The following is an 18,341-nucleotide window of genomic DNA, read 5'->3' on the forward strand; positions in this document are numbered from 1 at the left end:
GTTCAAAGTTCCACTTCCTCCCCCGTGTAGAGAGCCTTGCAGTCTTGCACGAAAGCGTTCGACACTTCTGGTACTCTCGTGACAACAATGGTGTTGATATCTGAGTATTTGGCGATTTCGTAACAATTCATTGCTGCTCCAATTGGCAATAAATGCACAACGCCTGCGTTCAGCTTGGGGCCAAAAAGGTACCATTTTTTCTCCCTCAAGAGCCGGGCCGTTTTATCTACGTCCTCTTCCTTGGCCTCGCGCTCGATCATCCAGCCAGTTTCATCGAGCCTTTTGAACAGAATGTTTCCTGATTGCAGCTTTTTCGAGCTTCCCAAGCTGTCATCCTCTCTTCTGCGTTTGCGGAGTCCGGCGGCTGTTGCACTCCCAGGTATTGGTGTCGTCGCAGTTTGGGTGCAGGGCTCTGCGTCCGCCATCATCTCATCCGTGGTGCGCACTAGCTCCGTCTGGTTTGCGTGATCGTTGGCCTGCTGCAATATGACTTCCTCTGCGCCGGCCCACAAAGCTTCAGTCTCACCAATATGGAAAATACGCATGGGGGACCAAACGGCAAAGAATGATTCTAATGAGCCTGAGGTACTAGGCGCCGCACACAACCATTCCAAGGTGAGAAAGATCTTGTCATGCTTGAATGACGCCTCGTCTGGGAAGCCACAGCGGTGCCGCAGTACGGACTTGGAAGAAGGAGGCTCGCCCAACAAACACAAGGAACACGTCTCCGGCCGACCAGCACGCACCAAGCTGTTTATTCGGTCGGATTCGAACTTGAGTTGCTTCGCGTACGATGCGAACTCGTACCATGCGCTTTGGTTGCTTCCGTTTGGACGAACTTTAGCCAGCAGCTGTGCGTCAGGCTTTTGGGGTGGGACTGGCATTTGTTGGAAATGAGCCCTGGCAAAGATCCACAATCTCAACTTGGCAGCGTCGAACGAATCGCTCCCCTTGAACGCTTCTCTCAATGCCTCCGCTACCGATATTTTAGGACGACCGACCAGGCGTAATATGCACCGGCTGTACTCGGCCAATACATTTATATCAGCGAAAAAGGTGAAAAATGAGGGAATGAAGTAGGGTAGCTTGCAAAGCCGATTAAACAACTGCTCCCGCCAAGCCTTGTCTTGCAAAGGAAATATCCTTCCTGCATATAATAGGTGGTCGATATGATCCCTGTCACCAGAATCATATCGTGGGCATCGCATCTCGAGCTGCAGCACCACCTCTTCCGTTATTTGCTGGACGATCTCTGGGTTTCCCTGTGCTATGAATTGCAGCCAAAATTTCTCCATGTACCTCCAGTAGTTCAAGACTTCCTACAGGACTCTTAGAATCACAATTCTGGTGGTTGGATTGGTTACACACCTCTTTGCATTGCTGATACAGAACTTTATGCATCACTTTAAGAAGGAAACCGGAACGGAGCCCTTCGTTCGCAAGAAGGCGGTCAAGGTGGCTGGCGTATTCCTCATGCCTCAGCAACAGTATCACACACTTCCGGGCATGGTTCGACGATAGATTTTGAAACAGAGGATTTGAGGAAAAGTTGTTGAGCCATAACTCTGCGTCATGGCCAATAGATATGTATCGCTCTCGAATCCTACAGTAAGTCTCTGTGTCCTTTGCACGCACTTGGCGATTTTGGTCTGATCGTCTTGATGGCATCCTAGACGTAAAATTTTTGAATCTAGACGTATTGATTTTGAGCGTTCGTTAAGTTGTATTGTCCTCTGTCTCTGAAACTTGGGCTCCGATCGGCTGGAGCGCCAAATGAGGCGGCTTCCATTCCGTTCGCCGCTCAATCGAGCATGTGCTTGCAAGCACGGCAATATCCAGAGTAAAACACCGAAATGATTCAATGCTTTTTAGAGAAAGCCGGTTTCGACCGCATAAATGGGCCGAATCTCGCTTTGACAGACCGCAGTCTGTAACGTACTGTACAGATTCCCGTTTGCCGGAGTTTACCTCACCGCGCAAACTTGTCAGGGATGCCGTCAAACCGAATAACGCAGCTATTCACCCACGGCGCAACACAACAGTCACCACCCACAACGCCAATATCCGTCAACGAGATCAGTGCTGCTTCGCACGTTCTCCCCAAGCCAAAGGCGATCGTAGAAAAGGTGACAGGGTTCAAGGACAAAGGCAAATCATCACGTGGACTACTTCCTGGCATCGATTCTGCTCGCTCGACAACCACTGAACCGACCGAAACAGGAAAACCCTGGAATGAATATGCCGAGTTATACAAACTGAATGATTTGGAAGGGAAAGCATCTGTGGCAATACGGAAACGCGTTCCACGGACAGTGGTTATTATCCAGGCTTTCACGAACCAAGAGGTTGAAAGTACCATCCGCAAACAGCTCGAACACAAAAATGTCTGTACCATAATTAAGAAATTTACAGACTCAAACAAGACCTATACAGTGTTCGAACATATGGACCTTACGTGGGAACATATCATCAATTGCTTTGAATTCCCGAGCGAGCTTCAGCTAGCATCTCTTCTCGGTCAAGTACGGCTACTTCTGGAACATGCCTCTCTCTGCACTATTGGACTGAACTAATTTCATTAGCTCCTGGAAGGATTGATGTTTTTGAACAGCCATCAGCTTGTTCACGGCAATTTGCTCCCACGCACTGTCTGGGTGAATCGACGAGGGGTCGTTAAGCTAGGTAAAATAATCCTAACCTCAACCTTCTGATGCTTACGCAACGAGAAGCTCTGTGCAGAAGTTATACGGCTTTGGACTCAGACCGTTTGAGACAAGACATATGTTCGTTCAAAGATCTACTTTTCTTGCTCCTGCAAAAGAATAAGGGTCCGGGGTTAGAGGGTCACCGATGGGTCAACTGCGCGAAAGTCATCGGTTTCGTGGAGCTCACTGCCTCTGAGGTGCAAGCCAAAAACTCAAAGCTCACACCAGAAACGCTACGGAAGGTACGAGGCAGTGCCAGCTCGAGTCTTCCCAGGTTGACGTTCTTAGCATGCGCTATTCACGGAGCCCAAACAAGACGAGCTCTGGCAAGAGTCGATCCTGGACCTTGTCGAAAAAGCTCATGTGAGCACTCAGCGACGATATGAACTAATTCTCAACACTTAGAGACTGCACTATCCAGATAACATGCTTGTGGTCATTGCTGGCTATGGAAATTGTCAAGTTCTTTGCCATAGTCTTTCCGTCGGTGCTTGTGGCCTTGTTTTGCATCGCCCACCGCCCTTCTGGTAGGCGCATGCGTGCGGCATCATCACTTGTGTGGAACAGGCTTGTGTATGGGGTTCTTCTTCAACGCCACTCCTTACTTGGCCCGTGGGGAATAGCTGCAACACTGTGTTCCTTGCTCTACATTGCTGCCAACGTTTGCTGCATCTGCCTGACAATCTCCGTAGAAAAGGATGCTGCGCATCGTGTTTCGCTGGCGTCAACTCGAGAGGCCTCCGTCAGAGCGGCCTACCTCGCATTGGTGAACGCCATACCGCTCTACTTATCGCCAAATATTTCGTATCTGGCCGACTTGTTTGGTCTGGGTTTGTCGGATTTTCGTGCGCTGCACCGCGCTTGTGGCGTCTTGTGCTCCGTGCTTTTTCTTTTTCATGTTGCGACACAGGTGTGGGAACAGACTTTGGCAAAGAAGGAGCTACGGTTAGACCTTGATACGTTACTTGTAGCTCGCCTGCCACGGTTTCTCTTGTCGTATATTGCTAACTAATGCAGGCGGTAACATCTCACCTAGCAATTATCATTCTGCCGGCCGCGAGGCTTTTTGTCGAATGGGTCCTTGATTCGAGTGTGTACGAGCTCTATATTCGAGTCCATCAATTTCTCGCTACGGTGGTTGGGTACAGTACTTTGAGGTACCTGCTCCCTCTTCCAGGACTTGACCCGAGATATCTTTACGCCTATGGTGCTCTGTCTGGCTTCCTCAATTTGGTCCAGGGTAGCATGGTCGTCTACAGGAATAAAGCTCACGGATGCCACTGGACAACCGCAACGTTTCGGCGAGATGGGCGCTCTGTGCATGCCATTGTTCGCCTGTCTAGACCGTTGCGTGTCAGTCCAGGCCAGTATGTGCAACTCTGGGTGCCAAGAGCGCAACTGCTGTCGAGTCACCCTTTTGCGGTATTAAGTTCCTCTACGGCCATTCGAGCGGATACGCTGGAGTTCCTCATAGAGCCTCGAAAGGGCTTTACGCGCCGGCTATGGCGGAAACTCGATACAGACGGCGTGGAGGCAAAGCCGGGTCGCAGTGTTTGGGTTCGCTCGACGAACAGTGACACTGAGTGCACACATTGGGCTACGTTTACGGGGCCACATGGCCAGACTGTAGATTGTCACGGCTACAGCACAGTGTTTCTGGTCGCCTCTGGCTTTGGAATCGTGCCTATTCTTACCTATCTCAATGGCTTGACGAGACGTAACCCGCTTAGTTGCACTCGTAGAATACGCTTAGTTTGGGTTCAACACGGCCTTGGTTAGTTTTATGCTTAGCTTCTTGTATTCGAGCTAATGCTTCTAGAATCGGATCTGCTCCTCGCTCAAATCAACAAAGCACTGGTAAAAGACAGCACAGAAAGAGTTAGTCAACAACGCGCCGAGTGCAAAATAATGCCACTAATTCATTAAACAGCGCATAAGAATCTTGATTTACAAGGATGCGCACATCCGCAACAGGGAAAATGACAACGAGCGGAGAGACCCGGCAAAGGCGGAATCGGAAGAGGGAACCACGTACACGGGTAGAGTGACTACGAGCACTAAACAGATTGACATGGTGCAAGTTTTGAATGACGAAAGTATCTTCGAGGATCCGACACGATGCCACTTTGACTTTGAGGAGGACGGAGAAAAGGAAGGCGAAAGCCTTCTTGTCCTGGTTTCTGCAACACCGTGGGTTCGGGACAAGCTGAAGCATGCCGTCTCCAAGTCTGCAAAGCGAATAACACTCAAGCAATTGGACTACCAGATAGAAGAGGAGCCTGTGGATGCGGTTTCTCAGGTCAGCAGCATAGCCGCAGGCAGGGCTGCAGTAGTTGACATCTCGAGGCTTTTATTTGAGAGACTTAGACAGTAGATCGCTACCTTTTGAAGTCATTGGCTGTATTATGTGGACCAATCCCGACTGTATGAGCTATTGGACGACATTGCGGACCAGATCAAGGCAGTATTGCGTTATGAGGTTGCTGTAGCTGGCTAGGTCCTCCTCCAACTCCCACGTCGGGCAGGCGTAGTGACACCACTTGATAGCGTAATAAACTCTATTGTCTTGCGTTTCGTAATGCGCGAGAACGCGTTCTATTTCTGGGGGGCTGACATCCGCAGCACGTGGTCGCTGCTGGATTTCCTGCCATAGCCGAAGGCCATTTTTGTCATGGTACAACCAGTGCAATGCATCGGCGTTACCCGGCCAAGAATCACCCATGGGTAAGTCGATCTTAACACCGAGGAATTGTCCATGCTCCGTCTGTACTGAACACAAAATCTCCTGAACGGCCACGTTGGGCGACCAGGGCGTTTGGAACAAGATTCTTTTGCTAAGCGGTCCGTCGGTCAAAGCAGGCATTTCATACAGGTAAACGAGTGAGGCAAGGAGAGACTCTGCGTGAGAAGAGAGTGACAATTGTAATAGCACAAAGGCCAAATCCTTAAGCGATATTGTTGGACAACAACATGGCCGCATCAGCATGTTTCTGTAGCGCCGCGTGTGAGACGCTATCAGCTCAAAAGTGTCCACGTACCAGTACCAAACTACTGTACAATATTCAGCATTCCGAGGTTCCGACGAGGAGATGAAATTGGCCGTGAGCAACTATTGACTGCTGCGGCCTGTATTTAAAGCGTTATAGAGAGCACTTCACTTCCTCTTAGATCCGACTCGCAATGGAAAGCCACAAGTATGTGCACGTTGACGAGACCGTCGCAGCCTTGGGCAAATACTACGGCTGTCTCTCATTCTCAGCTGTATTCACAGATTGTAAATCATACTAGCGCCACGAAGAGCACAACTTTTATAACATTAAACTCGTCCATGGCGCAGTCGAGGGCCTCATACGGGACCTCTCTGCCATGGATGGCCACAGATGTTTGGAGACCAAGTGTCTCTTCTACAATCCCCAGTCAAAATGCTTCACATAGATGGCATAGCCCGTCGCCTACACATAGGTGGCAAAGCCCGTCGCCAACAACAATGATTGTGGCCGCAGATGCCATTCAAAGCCAAGCATTAGCTAGACTGTGTCTTCTTTTCTCGCTGCTACATATACTAATGAGTTTTTAGTAATATGGCATAAGTTGTAAATGCCAGATTTAGGTAGAATAGTAAAAGTCTGCTTGGGGTACAACGTGCCCGGCAAGAACTTGTAAGTCCAAGGCGAGGTCTCATCAACGCCCGGTAGAGAATACAAATCACATTGAACAGCGCAGGAATACGGCGATCGACTCCCGAACCTAGCTGTATACTATTTTGGTATCACTCTCAAGTGCCACTACTTGGCATGTTGCGTCTGATGTTGGACAATTGTGAAATTGGCCTCTCGGTAGGGATCACGATTCGCAAGAGAAAACACTTGATATTGAGGGAAAGAACAACTAAATATCCACCCAGGCTAATCGACAGAACACAAAGAGAACGGAATTATCAGTTGTGCCAGTGACCCATCCATGTTTTTCGAGCACTCTGTGCTCGGCGCTAATGCCAATTCACGCCGGGTATGAGAAGGCCACCACAAAAGGTGTCTCCAAGTAGGGCAACTTGGTCAGGCTTTATGCGCTCGCCGTTGACCCAGTATGCGTAGCAGCATTTTCGACTGTTCTCGTGGTAGTGCGGGTGGTGACACATGTTACGACGCTGGGCTCGTCACACGCATCGGAAGTGGTCGCTGTGCGTGATTTGGCAAGAGTAACTGTGTAATGACAGGTATATGTACCCTCTTGGGCACACAAAGCGGTTGCAATAAGACTCAGGATGACGAACGCCTTCATTGCGGCAACTTCGAGTGGACTGGTCCTTCAGACCGCGTGACGATGGCACCAGCATGCTCATGATATTGCCAGGCGTCTTCGGATGGCATACTGGGTTGCTTCTCGCAAAGGTCGAACATTGGCGAAAAGTGGATCCTGTGTCCAGTTCAGTGATATACCCGTCGTGGCAGGTTTTGGAACCTACGGTAATCATCGGTAAGTGCCCAGCGTTGAGCTGTTCGAAGACTGCCAAGGCGTCTGATGTCCAATGCTGGCGACCGCAGCCCAAACTTTGCATAGTCTCGTGAAGCCAAATCGCGATATGACTGCGGAGCGCTTCCTGGATGCTAGGTTCACGGACAGACTCGTACGTCCAATCGAGCACTCGAGAACCAAGTTAGGCCGTTGATCCGTTTTGTCCCATGTTGCTGGGTCCAGAACCCTCACCAATCTTGATTGTCCCTGCAGAGGTCACGCGGATGCAAGCAATGGCGAAGCTGATGGACATCGCAAAAAGTTTGCGAACGGCCGAGATAATCTAACCATGGTCAAGCATTCCGTCCGTGCATGAGGACAATGCACTCACCTGAGACATAGCCTCGGCGATCTCGGGCTCTGACAACGGGCATATATCGAAGATGTCAAGCTCGACATACTCATAAACGACATGAACAACACCGCCCTTGTGGTACAGCGCTCGGAGCCGTGCAATATTGGGATGAGCGAGGCCCGCCAGAACCTTGAAGTCTGTAAACTCTTCATTGGTCACAGGTTGTATGACAGCCAGCTGACGGCTGTTGTGCTTGCGGTGCTGTCCAACCCACGCCGCGTTTTGCTGCGTCGTGTGCATAGTGGCAAGTTCCATATAGTCACTGTCAGGATCTCGGTCCAAGTAGCACACCAGTTGGGACTCTGTGGTTAGTTCGACCTGAGTGGTTCGAAATGCGTTTTTCCGCCTGAGAAACATGTTGCCGTGTAAAATTGGTCGCCGCTTTCTCGGTTTGAAGTCGCTCTCGCCTACTGCTGGTGGGGTGGGCCAGGCTCAATGCAACATAAACAGAGGGCAATAGCAGTAGTACACGGTACCAACTAAATGGGGCGCCATGTCTATTTAAAGTTACGAGCGCCCTTGTCGCCCTTTGTTTTCGCCCTGGATACCCCGGCCAACCCCGACCGAACGCCCCATCCCGCAACTCCTCACACCTAGCGCATTGCAGGGATCCTGCTCTGCTCCCCTTGGGTGCCTGGCAGCCACAGGGCGTATGGCTTAGCTACGCATATGCATACGCACCATCGCACAAATCTTGCCGAATAGTCTTGCGTCCATCATTAAAGCATGCACCATTGTATTGGCCTGCGTTGTTGACTGAGACGGGTCGGAAAGCCGAACGTTCACGACTGATGCTCCTCTACAATACAATAGACCAGCGGTGATGCGCTGGGAAAACTTTCACTGTTGTTGCAAATTAAGCAGACTCGGATCCAGGCTGCCTCCGGTGTCCAGGGTCTGATCGACCGACTGTAACGATTCGTCTGCCGCCTGATTTGGTTCGTTCAGATGGAAAAGGTTGCGGAGCCTGCTCGTTTACGTTTAGTGGAAACTCGCTCGCCTGGGCTGACAAACGCACGTGCTTCTCATATCTTCCATACTGAAGCGGCGATTAGTCGCTCATGTCCTCGGTACTTTACGCCATTGCGGAAGACTTACATCCTGAAACCGCTATTTGTACTGTAAAGCAGGTTAGCAGCGTTCATGTAACATGATTGGAACTAACTCTCTCACTAGTCCTTAGCCAGGTCGCAGAAGTTCTGGAGCCCGGAAAGCTTCTCCAAAACCGTATGAACTGTGTCGTTGATTTTTTCCTGAACTCGGCTGGCCATGTCATTGAACATCTCCTGGACATGATTGGCCAAGTCGTCCTGTTTCTTCTCAAGCCGTTCGTTGCTGTCACAATTCTTTTGGCTCGCCTCCTCAAGCAACTTGAGACGGCTCTCGAGGTTCTGCTCCATGGCAGTGAAGCGATTGCACAACTCCTTCACGCTTGCTATCAGCTCGCTCCGAATAGTTAGCTCGCACCCGACCGGATGACAGTTTCGCCATCTTACTGTGTGGATTGTCCGTTGTCAGGCTCGTACTCCTGCCCGTACGCAGGCTGTTGGCGCTTCCGAGGGCGGTTGTCTCCTTGTAGATTCGCGAGGAGGTGGTCTATCGGCTCGTTGCGGTCTAGTGATTGGACTTCCGCACTCAAAGCATCAGCACGCTCTCGCTGACCCAAGACATTAGTCTGTTGGCCTCCTTGCGCGGCAGCGGCATGACTGGGTGGCGCATGTTGTTGGTGGCTGCCTATGCTCTGGCCTCCCGATGGGTTCGCCTCGGCATCGTAAGAGCGTTGGGGCCCCCCTGCGTGCTCATTGCTCCCGAGGGTAGGATGTACCTCTTGCCCACGTTGAAGTTCTCCCTGCGCCCGTAACATAAGATCGGACTGGTACATAGCCTGTGGCCGGCCGGACGGATCTGAAACTTGGCCTCTGCGTAGACCATTTAGCACCCTCATTGGGTATCGGGATGCCCATGACCTACTGTGGCACTGTCACAAGAGACGGTGCGAAGCTGGACAACTGAGCCTCAGGCTGGCGATTCGGCTGCAGGCCGAAGGACTGTGACTGAGGTGCATCCTGCTGCAGCCGTCCGATATAGGGTTGTTGCTGGATGGTGGTGTCAGTGAGTTGCTGCGTTGTGCCATGGGATGGCTGTGCGGCAAAACCAGAGGCGGGATGTTGCTGGGAGATGAGGCCGGATGATTGTTGAAGAGCAGCCCCGTGCTGATGTGAGACGAAGTTGTCACCTTGGTGGTCCGCGATGTTGGGATGTTGCTGCTGTGGTGCGAAGCCCGTGCGCTGCTGGGGATAGGAAGTTTGTCCTTGCCTAAGGCCTGACTGCTCAGAGAGGTTCAATTGCTGCTGCAGAGCAAAGGCAGGCCGCTGTTCTTGTCCAGCAGTGGATGGCTGCGTGATAGTGCGAGGCTGTTGTGGGCCGAAATGGGGATGCTGATAAGGATCTGTGGTGGGTTGCTGCGCCGTGTGCGATTGCCGCTGCGAGGGACCAGAGTATTGTTGCAATAATTGGTTCGGCTGTTGTGGTTGCGAGATGCCTCCAGGATGTGGTTGGTGGGACGTCGAGCCCGGTCCCTGCTGTGCAGCGTGATTCAGGGCGTGCTGCTGTAGCTGAGCGTTCGGATGGGAATGATGATATAGCTGCGCCTGGGGCTGCTGTGACGAAGAGCTGCTGCCATTCGTGTACCCGGCAATGAAGCTAGTCTGTGGTCCCTGGTACGCATGGGCGCCAGCCATTGTGAGAACTGCGGGCGAGGCACGGCTAAGATGGCTGCGGTGTCGCGATCCGGCGCCCATAAATACCCTGCAAGAGATTTCTCCCTTCTCTGCGTCCGTCTGGCGCCCTACTCGCTTGAATGGGACCAGTCAAGAAATGCTACCCCAGGGCACCACACTCCCTTGGGGGCCTGGCAAGGGGTGTAGGTAGGCGCCGAAAGCTGCTTTCGATGCATTGTGGAGGGGTCCCCAGGGGGGATAAATAGTCCGCGTAGTCCTCGAATCAAAAGTGCCGCTGGCTTGCTTGGACATGAACGTTGACGATGGCGAGCCCACCACTTACGTTCCCCCAGAATCCCCACATCATTCAAGTCTGCGCCGCTGTCATCGGTCAGTACAGTGCCCAGATTGGTCAGTTAAGGTCGTACTTGGACTCGCAGGCGCGAGGAAACGATCAGCTGCGGCTGGAGAATCAAGCATTGCGGGGAACAATCTCACAATTGCACAATGATATCCAGCAGCTACGCAGCAGGATCTTTGACTACGAACGAGATGCACAGCAAGCATCTGCGTGGAATCGTACGCAGCAGCAGATTATCGACGCACAGCGACAGCTCGTAGCTAGTCTCGAGCATGACCTAGCTGAGGCGAGGAGTGACACACCTACACAAACATCAACATCGACGCAGACGGAGAGCAACTATGCACCCGCCGTTGAGCAGTCTTACAGCGAGTTAGGCTTAGAGCCTGTCAAGGAAGCGGCGGAGGGCAGCGGATGGGAGGACAGCGGGGAGTCGTAGCAGGCGGAGCATAAATACACGCCCGGACTCGCCACTCTCACCTCGCCGATTGCCCTCTTTTAGCTTTTACCCTAGACTACGCTGGTTGTCGGCTCGCACAAATACATTATAATTATAAGTCCCAACGTTGGATGCTCGTGTGGCGATGCGGTTGTCAGTTCGCCGGACTCACCACCAGCAATTCCCTCCTGCCCGCTCGTACATGGACTGGGCCTGGCAGAAGCTTCGTAAGAAGCGCTCCCCCGACGGCCATCCCCCTTCGCCTGGGTCGATGGACATCCAGATTCAAGCCTTGCGGGGGTTCTCAACCGCGTGCGACTTGACACCAGAAGAAACACAAGCGAAGAAAGCCCCCATTTCTATGGAGGAGCGCATTATTGAGCTGACCCGGGAGAACGGGTCCATGCGCCAGGAGATTGCCTTTTTCCGCGGGTTAGCAGATGCGCTCCAACCATTGCTGCCTGTCATCCAATACCACGTCGACGAGCTCAACTCGGCGATACGCCTCGCAAACGACCGGATTGGCGAGGCCAATGCTCAATGGGATGCCGAAGTAGGGACCGAGCGGCCCATTGGCGGCACTTGAGACCTGCAGTCTTGCGAGCAAAGCCGGTGTGAATGGGCACGGATTTGGCTGGCGTGTTTGAAAACTACTGGCAGGTTGCTATGAGAACGCCGAGAGGGAAATAGAAGTGCGTTTATTGCAAAGCGCACACAGATGCAGGGATAAACAGAATCAGTGCACATCGGTTAGCCGATGCGTACCCAGCCGCACCGAGTCCACGCAAGGGACATTTGAAGATGTAAATCCGCAGAAGCTATATCATGGACCACGCAGCCCTGGCCGTTTGCTGACACGGAGTCTTCCGCTGATTGGCTGGCACCGACTTCACAGCTACAGCGGCCGCCAAATGGTCGCTCTGTAACTTTGTAGTACTCTACTGTACCCTCCGTACCCAAATGTAAACGTCTTTCTTTAGTGGCGGTGACTGGACTTGGCTGCAAGACTGCGAGCCCACCAACAGCAATCGCTACCGTAGCAACCAGGGTCTCTACTTACAGCAATATCCGACACCTCGTTTCCGACGCGGCCCGACAAGACGTGGAAGTCGACGCACTCACGCAACGCTATTGCAGTACATTAACCCAAAACTAAGACCGTAAACAATGTGGCCGACAAGTACGTGGTCGTAGCCGCAAAGTTAATTGCAGCACGGGTGAGCGTCTCGCTATGCTCCTGAAGGCCTCCTAGCAGCCATTCAATGTACATAACGCATGTACGTATGTACGCTTGCTAGGCTTCTCTGTGGGCTGTCAGGACAACTGGGAGTCGAATGGCTCTGCATGGCCTCAGGCCGGTTTGTGTGGGCGAGTGAGAGCAGATTTTGATCCTCCCATGCGAGATGAAAGACTCTGACAGGGGTATGCAGGACGCGCAATAGCCCTGTCGCCATTATCCCTGAGCGCACCACCCCTGGGCGAGCGCGACTTTCTGAGCACACCACTTTCCGAGCAGACCACTTTCTGTGAGAACACCACCTTCTACACGCCATATTCTGGCAGCACCACCTTCTCGATCGCCACTTTCTGAGGACACCGCATTCCTAAAACGCCACGGTTTGAGCACACCCACCTTCCTCATGCAACACCCCCTCCCCCACCCCCCCGGGCGAGGGGGGCAAACTCCCCCTCTATTGCGATGCTGTATTGTATTGCATCACGTTTCGGACCACGACGTTCATGTTGAAGCACTCTCTTAGAGGAGCCACTACAGTACATTTCCCACCTAGAGCAAGCTCGGAGGGCACTGCGCGATGTCGCCGGCATGCGCTGCATGTCCTCTCTGCCGCAGTCTTGGACGTTATGTATTTCTCCCCTGCAAAAGTTGTCCGTGAATCCAGGCCTGCCCTTGCAAGACCGGGACTTGTCTTCTCCTCATGCCATGAGACTCGGATTTGCCGCCTTGATTGCGTCCCTCGCAAGCAATACCGCTGCTGTCGCGAAGGATACGCGTACTTTTGCCGTCCTCCGCTTCACCAACAAACAGCTCACCATTGGTCGTGCCGATCCCATCGTCACTCCGGGCCGGCCCTCACCCCATCTGCACCATGTGTTGGGCGGCAGCGCGTTCAACTTCAACGTCACAGGCACAGATCTCGCAAGGTCCAAGTGCTCCACGGCAAATATCAAGGGAGACAACAGCAACTACTGGTTTCCCTCGCTCTTCTTTAGGGACCCCAAGTCTGGCAAGTATGAGGATGTAGAGATTTACTACGCCCAGGTATACTACTTCTTCGAGCCCACCAATGACGACATCAAGGCGTTTCCGCTCGGACTTAACATGGTCGTTGGCGACGCGAATACACGCTCTCCCCCTGCCGGCGGCGCTACCGGTAATCTCGACCCGTCCAGGGGGCCTCTCAACACAGTCAAGTGGGTTTGTCCACGCAAAAGCTATGTTCCCCCATCGTGGCAGGCCGACTCTGATGGTACCAGCGGAGGAATGCCCAATAAGCACAACAAAGCTGAAGGGGTGGGGTTCCCTGATGCGAATTGTGACGAATATGCTTCTCCATTGCGAGCCGACATCCATTTCCCCTCTTGTTATAACCCGGACGCGGGTTTGACCGACTTCAGGAACAATATGGTATATCCGTCTAGCGCCAGGAATGGGAAGCTGGACTGTCCAGATGGTTGGATCCATCTGCCACACCTACTTTTCGAGGTTTACTGGAACACACCGCCATTCAGGGACCGGTGGGAGCCTGGTAAGGGCAGGCAACCTTTCGTCCTCTCCAACGGCGATGCGACAGGCTACAGTCTGCACGGTGATTTCCTGTCAGGGTGGGACGAGAAGCTGCTACAGCACATCATAGACACATGTGATGCGGGTACCAGCGGTATGGACAAGTGTTCCGGCTTAACCTACGGGATTAATCACGATAACACGTGTACGATCCAGAGCCCGGTCATAGAAACCATTAGTGGCGTCATGAATGCTTTGCCTGGGAACAATCCCCCCTCCGGCTGGTTCTACGGTGCTCCCGGGGCGATAGACCGTCCCTCGGAGTAGATACGGCTTCTCGTAGGAGGTTCTGAAATGGGATGTCCATCAAATCGCGCATCTGATAGACTGTATCCCACAGAGAGTGGTCTTGGATTTGTAGCTCGAGCCATTGCTTTTTAGTTGGTAGAGGCGGACGGTAGGCTCCTCGCTAGTCGCCAAAGATTAATACTACAATCACTGGCAAATTGGCAATCTCTCGGCGCGCTGAGGGCGTCTTGACAAGCTTACCGCTACGACGAATCTCTAGGCATTGACGCACCAAATAAACTGTCGATAGAATGGGTGGACGCTGTTACCAACTACTATCGCGCCCAACTGCCGCTTCCGTGAACTACAGCAGTACTGTACTCCGGTCCACTTCTAGTTCTACTAACAGGTCATGTGCCCGCCATTGCAGTACAATGATAAGCGCCAGCTTCAGAGGTTTCATTCTCTACGGCAGAGCCTCTATCCAACGTCGTTTTCCACGGATCCTTCGGACCAATCTACCTGAACGGCGCCAAGGAATGCGAGACACTTTCAAGGGCACCGGCTCCCGTAAGGCTCGCTCCGTGCAGAGTATCTTCTCGCTCATAGAGAAGCCTGAAGCACACAGCTCATGAACAAGTTGAAGAAAAAGATCGCGCCGTCCGGCTACACGACTGTCCGCAAGTCTCTCGGCCCACAGATCCAAGGTCTCCGTGGCCTTTGTACCACAACAGCTCCACAAGGAATTCGAAAAAATATCATGAGCCGTATCAACGGCAGAGGTTGCTTCCGCACATACCGCACTCAGTCGCGCCTGCAGCTGAGATCTTTCTGCGCCATTCAGAGCCAACTCGCCCGGCTCGACGCAAAGCAAAACGGTGTGAAGATGAACGCTGTCGCGCTGTCGCTGTGACACCAGGTAGAGAAAATGTCTCTCGGGCAAAAACTCGTTGAGCACGGCCTCAAGAGCTCTAACGTCAACAGGCGAGGTCGTGGACCCCTCCAGAGTCAAAAGCCTGCCACACCAACGGTTGTGACAAAACGTACGACACCCAGTGTGGTTGCAACAACAAAACTCGTCGTCCGAGTCGCCCGCAGAAGTAGGATTGGTGGATGCGGAAGATTCCACAACCATCGGCGTCCCTGCCTCGGTGGTTTCCATTGACCTGACCTTTGCCAAATGGTAGGCTGGAGTGGAGGGAAGTCCCGGCAAAAGGGAAATGGCCTCGCACTCAGTTCATCAATGTTGTCAAAGCCGATCGCGGTGGGTCAAGATGACAAACGTCTGGATGCGCCCCAGTGCGGAGTCAGCTACCATCGTCCAACGTTCGTGCGAGATTGAAGTGTGCAACAAGCAACGTTTTGTCCGCAAGAGAGGAAGGAGTGTGAGATTGCCATTGCATAAAGTCAAAGAGCAACGTGGGCGATGGCGTGTCTTTGTACCATCCCAGTTCTGTGTCTCCACAGTTGGCCGTGCAGGTTCCACAGTCCAACCAGATGGCAGTAAGGGACAAGCTGCATCCGGCGCGCGTACGCTCTTCATGCTCATTCGCTCGTGTCACTCGCTGGGCGCTTGCAAGGGCTCCATCCATTCCGCCACTCGCTCCATCGGGTGCTTGAACACCACCAGCCTCACTTTGTTCGATTGAGGCTATGACCGATCACGAACAGTCGCTGCCGCTCCAATCACGCCCCTTAGTGTCACCAGTGATGGCTGGTTCTTGGGTCCAGGGGACAAAATAGAGAAAAAGGTCCAATATCCCAACATGGCCATGCTACGCTGACGGGTGACTTGTAGTCACCAAGGGCTGAGCTGACCGGAACTGAACTGTATTCCTGCTCGGGCGGCTAATTTACTGTAACCGCAGCCATGCGGGGTGCGGGGTCTGGCGGGCAGCCGACGCGGTCGAATTGAAGTCCAGTCGCCCCACTTCATTTGTGCAAACCCCGCCAGCGACCACTTGAATTCCCGCTTCGCTCTTAGCTCAAATCTACACGTGGTGGCCCTCTCGTGTAGAACGCGATTTTCTACTACAGTAAAGTCTATCATGTAGAGGCTCTGTTAAGGCGATTTGCCTCTATCTTGGATCCGCATACCCACAGTGTCGCCTCGACTATAACTTTGAAACGGCCCTCGGGGGCGATCAGGAGGAGCGTAAGCCTAGGAATAGCGGCTTAGGTGCTGGTGGATGACAAGATCATTGTGTGGGCAGAAGTGTCAGGGGAGAGGATCGAGATCATCCAAAATGGAAAAATGGAGCACCAGCGACAGGAATTGTTGTCGTTCATCCTTTCGTCTCTCATATCTCCCCATCTGGTAAACCGGCTGCTCTTACATCGGCGGCTAAATCATGGACCAAGCCCAGATCACCAAAGTTGATCTGGCCATCTCCGTCACGCAATGACTTCTGCCAAATCTCGACGTCCACTTCGAGTGCATCCCAGCAGCATTGCAACTGCCACGCTGCACAATTGCCGGCGTCAAAAAGCGTGGAGAGTGTGTCGGGAACCAAGTTACCGGCCCACAGCGGCAACTCACTGGGTTCTACGTTCACCAGCACCTCGTAGACTCCCATGGGTGTCACAGCACCACAATAACGGAACTTGCGTTTCCCCATCCGCTGTCGCAATTCCTGCAGCACCTCTGAGCCCATGAGCGATGTCACAGGGACCCAGCGTAGGAAGAACCATCTCTGGCAAAGAGCATGTTCCTTCAAGGGAAAGCAAGCAGGGTGCGTGCAGCACGAACTACCTCTGCATGCTGCTGTGGCCGACTCTCCTGGAGTTGGGGGGTCGACAAAAGAAACCTTTCGTTTCAATCCCATATCGTGCACTCCGTTTGAACTCTGCTCGAGTCAGCACAATGCTATCAGCATGCCCCAGGAACGCAAACACACTGTCGTGTTTTGGTCGTTGGTCCTTTCGTCGCTGGCTAACCTCGTATCGGGGTACTCACATGCATCCACGTGAGAGTTGTAGACTTGGTATTTCCGAGAAAAGACTGTTTGCCTTTCGGTGAATGGTGCCTCTATGTCGCGTGAGTGGGATAAGAACAACTTCGCCGGCGGAGCTGGTGCGATGGCTTCATCTTTGTCAACCAAAAAAATGAAGCGGAGAGGGTTTCTAACTCCAAAGAAAACCAGCCTTCGTGTCTTACGTGTCCGTGGAGGATGACACTGTCACGTGCAAGGGGAGCAATCCGCCCCACTCCTGGACAGACACGCCGAATGTCGGTCTGCAGCCGCTAAATGTGATACAGCACGCTACCTGCGTGTGGGTGAAGGCCTATCGGCTAGTAAAATGGCATTACAGCAAAGACCAAGTGAGCAGATTTTACATACATTAACGATCCGCGTCTTTCAGCGGCCTGTGCCAAGCACCACTAGTTGTAAAAGCGTCTCCATACAGGACTCCTAGCAAGCACGATACGCAGCCAAGTTCAATTATGCCGAAAGAGCGTTAATCGAATTTTGGTCTGCAAGAAAACGACGCGTAGTCTCATCCTTGCCGAGGCTGCCTGAATCCCAGTAGGCTGTTCACTTATCTGCTGTCCTGTGCCTACTCAATCCGACTTGTCCATAGAGGGTTCCACGATCATCCAGGGCCACTACACAGTAGCAAAGTTATTCCTGTGTCACTGCTGCAAGCCTTCGTTCCCAGATCGTCTGGCTTATTGTATGCCTGACTACAGAATGAGCCACACCCGGGATGACACGTAATTGTCGGACAGGTCTTTCTGTCAGGGATAAGTCTAAGCCCGGAATGACAAAATTGCCGAGGTTCGTGGTCGTTGATATCCGAAATATCATAGAACAAATCCGGCCACATAGCAGGGTCGTATGTATATTCCAGCTGCGTCAACGGAATGCCACTGAGGTCATTCCCGTCCTTTCGATCGCCCATTCTAGGATCAGACGAAACCTTGATAGATACGCCCGTCGGAGGCCGGCCGGCCATGGCCATCTTCAGGCGATAATTTTCTTGGTAGGTTTTCCCAGGTTGCAGAGTTGTAATGGGAAGATTGGCTTCTACTTGGACGGGTGATAAGAAAATAGGAAAGCTGCAGTTGTTGTGCACACGAGCTTTACTAACTGCGTAAGCACTGGCGATGAGTAATGCAAGAACGGAGGCTATAATCATCATATTGTGCCAGCTGAGAGCAGTTGTGTCTGTAGTCGCAAGGTTCAACTGCTGACGTGCGCCCTTTACTAT

The 18,341-nt window shown here is 52.6% G+C and overlaps 4 protein-coding genes across 4 annotated transcripts; 2 read left to right on the forward strand and 2 right to left on the reverse strand.

The window, feature by feature from the left end:
- Positions 1-7,362: 7,362 nt before the first annotated feature.
- Positions 7,363-7,815, reverse strand: PLICBS_000035 (uncharacterized protein; the record flags this gene model as incomplete). Its single annotated transcript, XM_065599474.1, has 2 exons — positions 7,363-7,503; positions 7,552-7,815. The coding sequence occupies 2 exons, from the start codon at positions 7,813-7,815 to the stop codon at positions 7,363-7,365; spliced, it is 405 nt and encodes a 134-aa protein (XP_065455546.1).
- A 932-nt stretch (positions 7,816-8,747) lies between these two features.
- PLICBS_000036 (uncharacterized protein) lies at positions 8,748-9,246 on the reverse strand (the record flags this gene model as incomplete). The annotated part of the gene is made up of 2 exons (XM_065599475.1): positions 8,748-8,999; positions 9,238-9,246. 2 exons carry the CDS (start codon positions 9,244-9,246, stop codon positions 8,748-8,750), a joined length of 261 nt encoding a protein of 86 aa, XP_065455547.1.
- A 2,051-nt stretch (positions 9,247-11,297) lies between these two features.
- On the forward strand, positions 11,298-11,681 carry PLICBS_000037 (uncharacterized protein; the record flags this gene model as incomplete). The annotated part of the gene is made up of 1 exon (XM_065599476.1): positions 11,298-11,681. The coding sequence occupies one exon, from the start codon at positions 11,298-11,300 to the stop codon at positions 11,679-11,681; it is 384 nt and encodes a 127-aa protein (XP_065455548.1).
- Positions 11,682-13,037: 1,356 nt separating this feature from the next.
- On the forward strand, positions 13,038-13,609 carry PLICBS_000038 (uncharacterized protein; the record flags this gene model as incomplete). The annotated part of the gene is made up of 2 exons (XM_065599477.1): positions 13,038-13,532; positions 13,592-13,609. 2 exons carry the CDS (start codon positions 13,038-13,040, stop codon positions 13,607-13,609), a joined length of 513 nt encoding a protein of 170 aa, XP_065455549.1.
- Between the last annotated feature and the right edge of the window lie 4,732 nt (positions 13,610-18,341).

This window comes from Purpureocillium lilacinum, assembly GCF_023168085.1.
Source record: "Purpureocillium lilacinum CBS 284.36 DNA, scaffold_1, whole genome shotgun sequence".
Taxonomy (NCBI): domain Eukaryota; kingdom Fungi; phylum Ascomycota; class Sordariomycetes; order Hypocreales; family Ophiocordycipitaceae; genus Purpureocillium; species Purpureocillium lilacinum.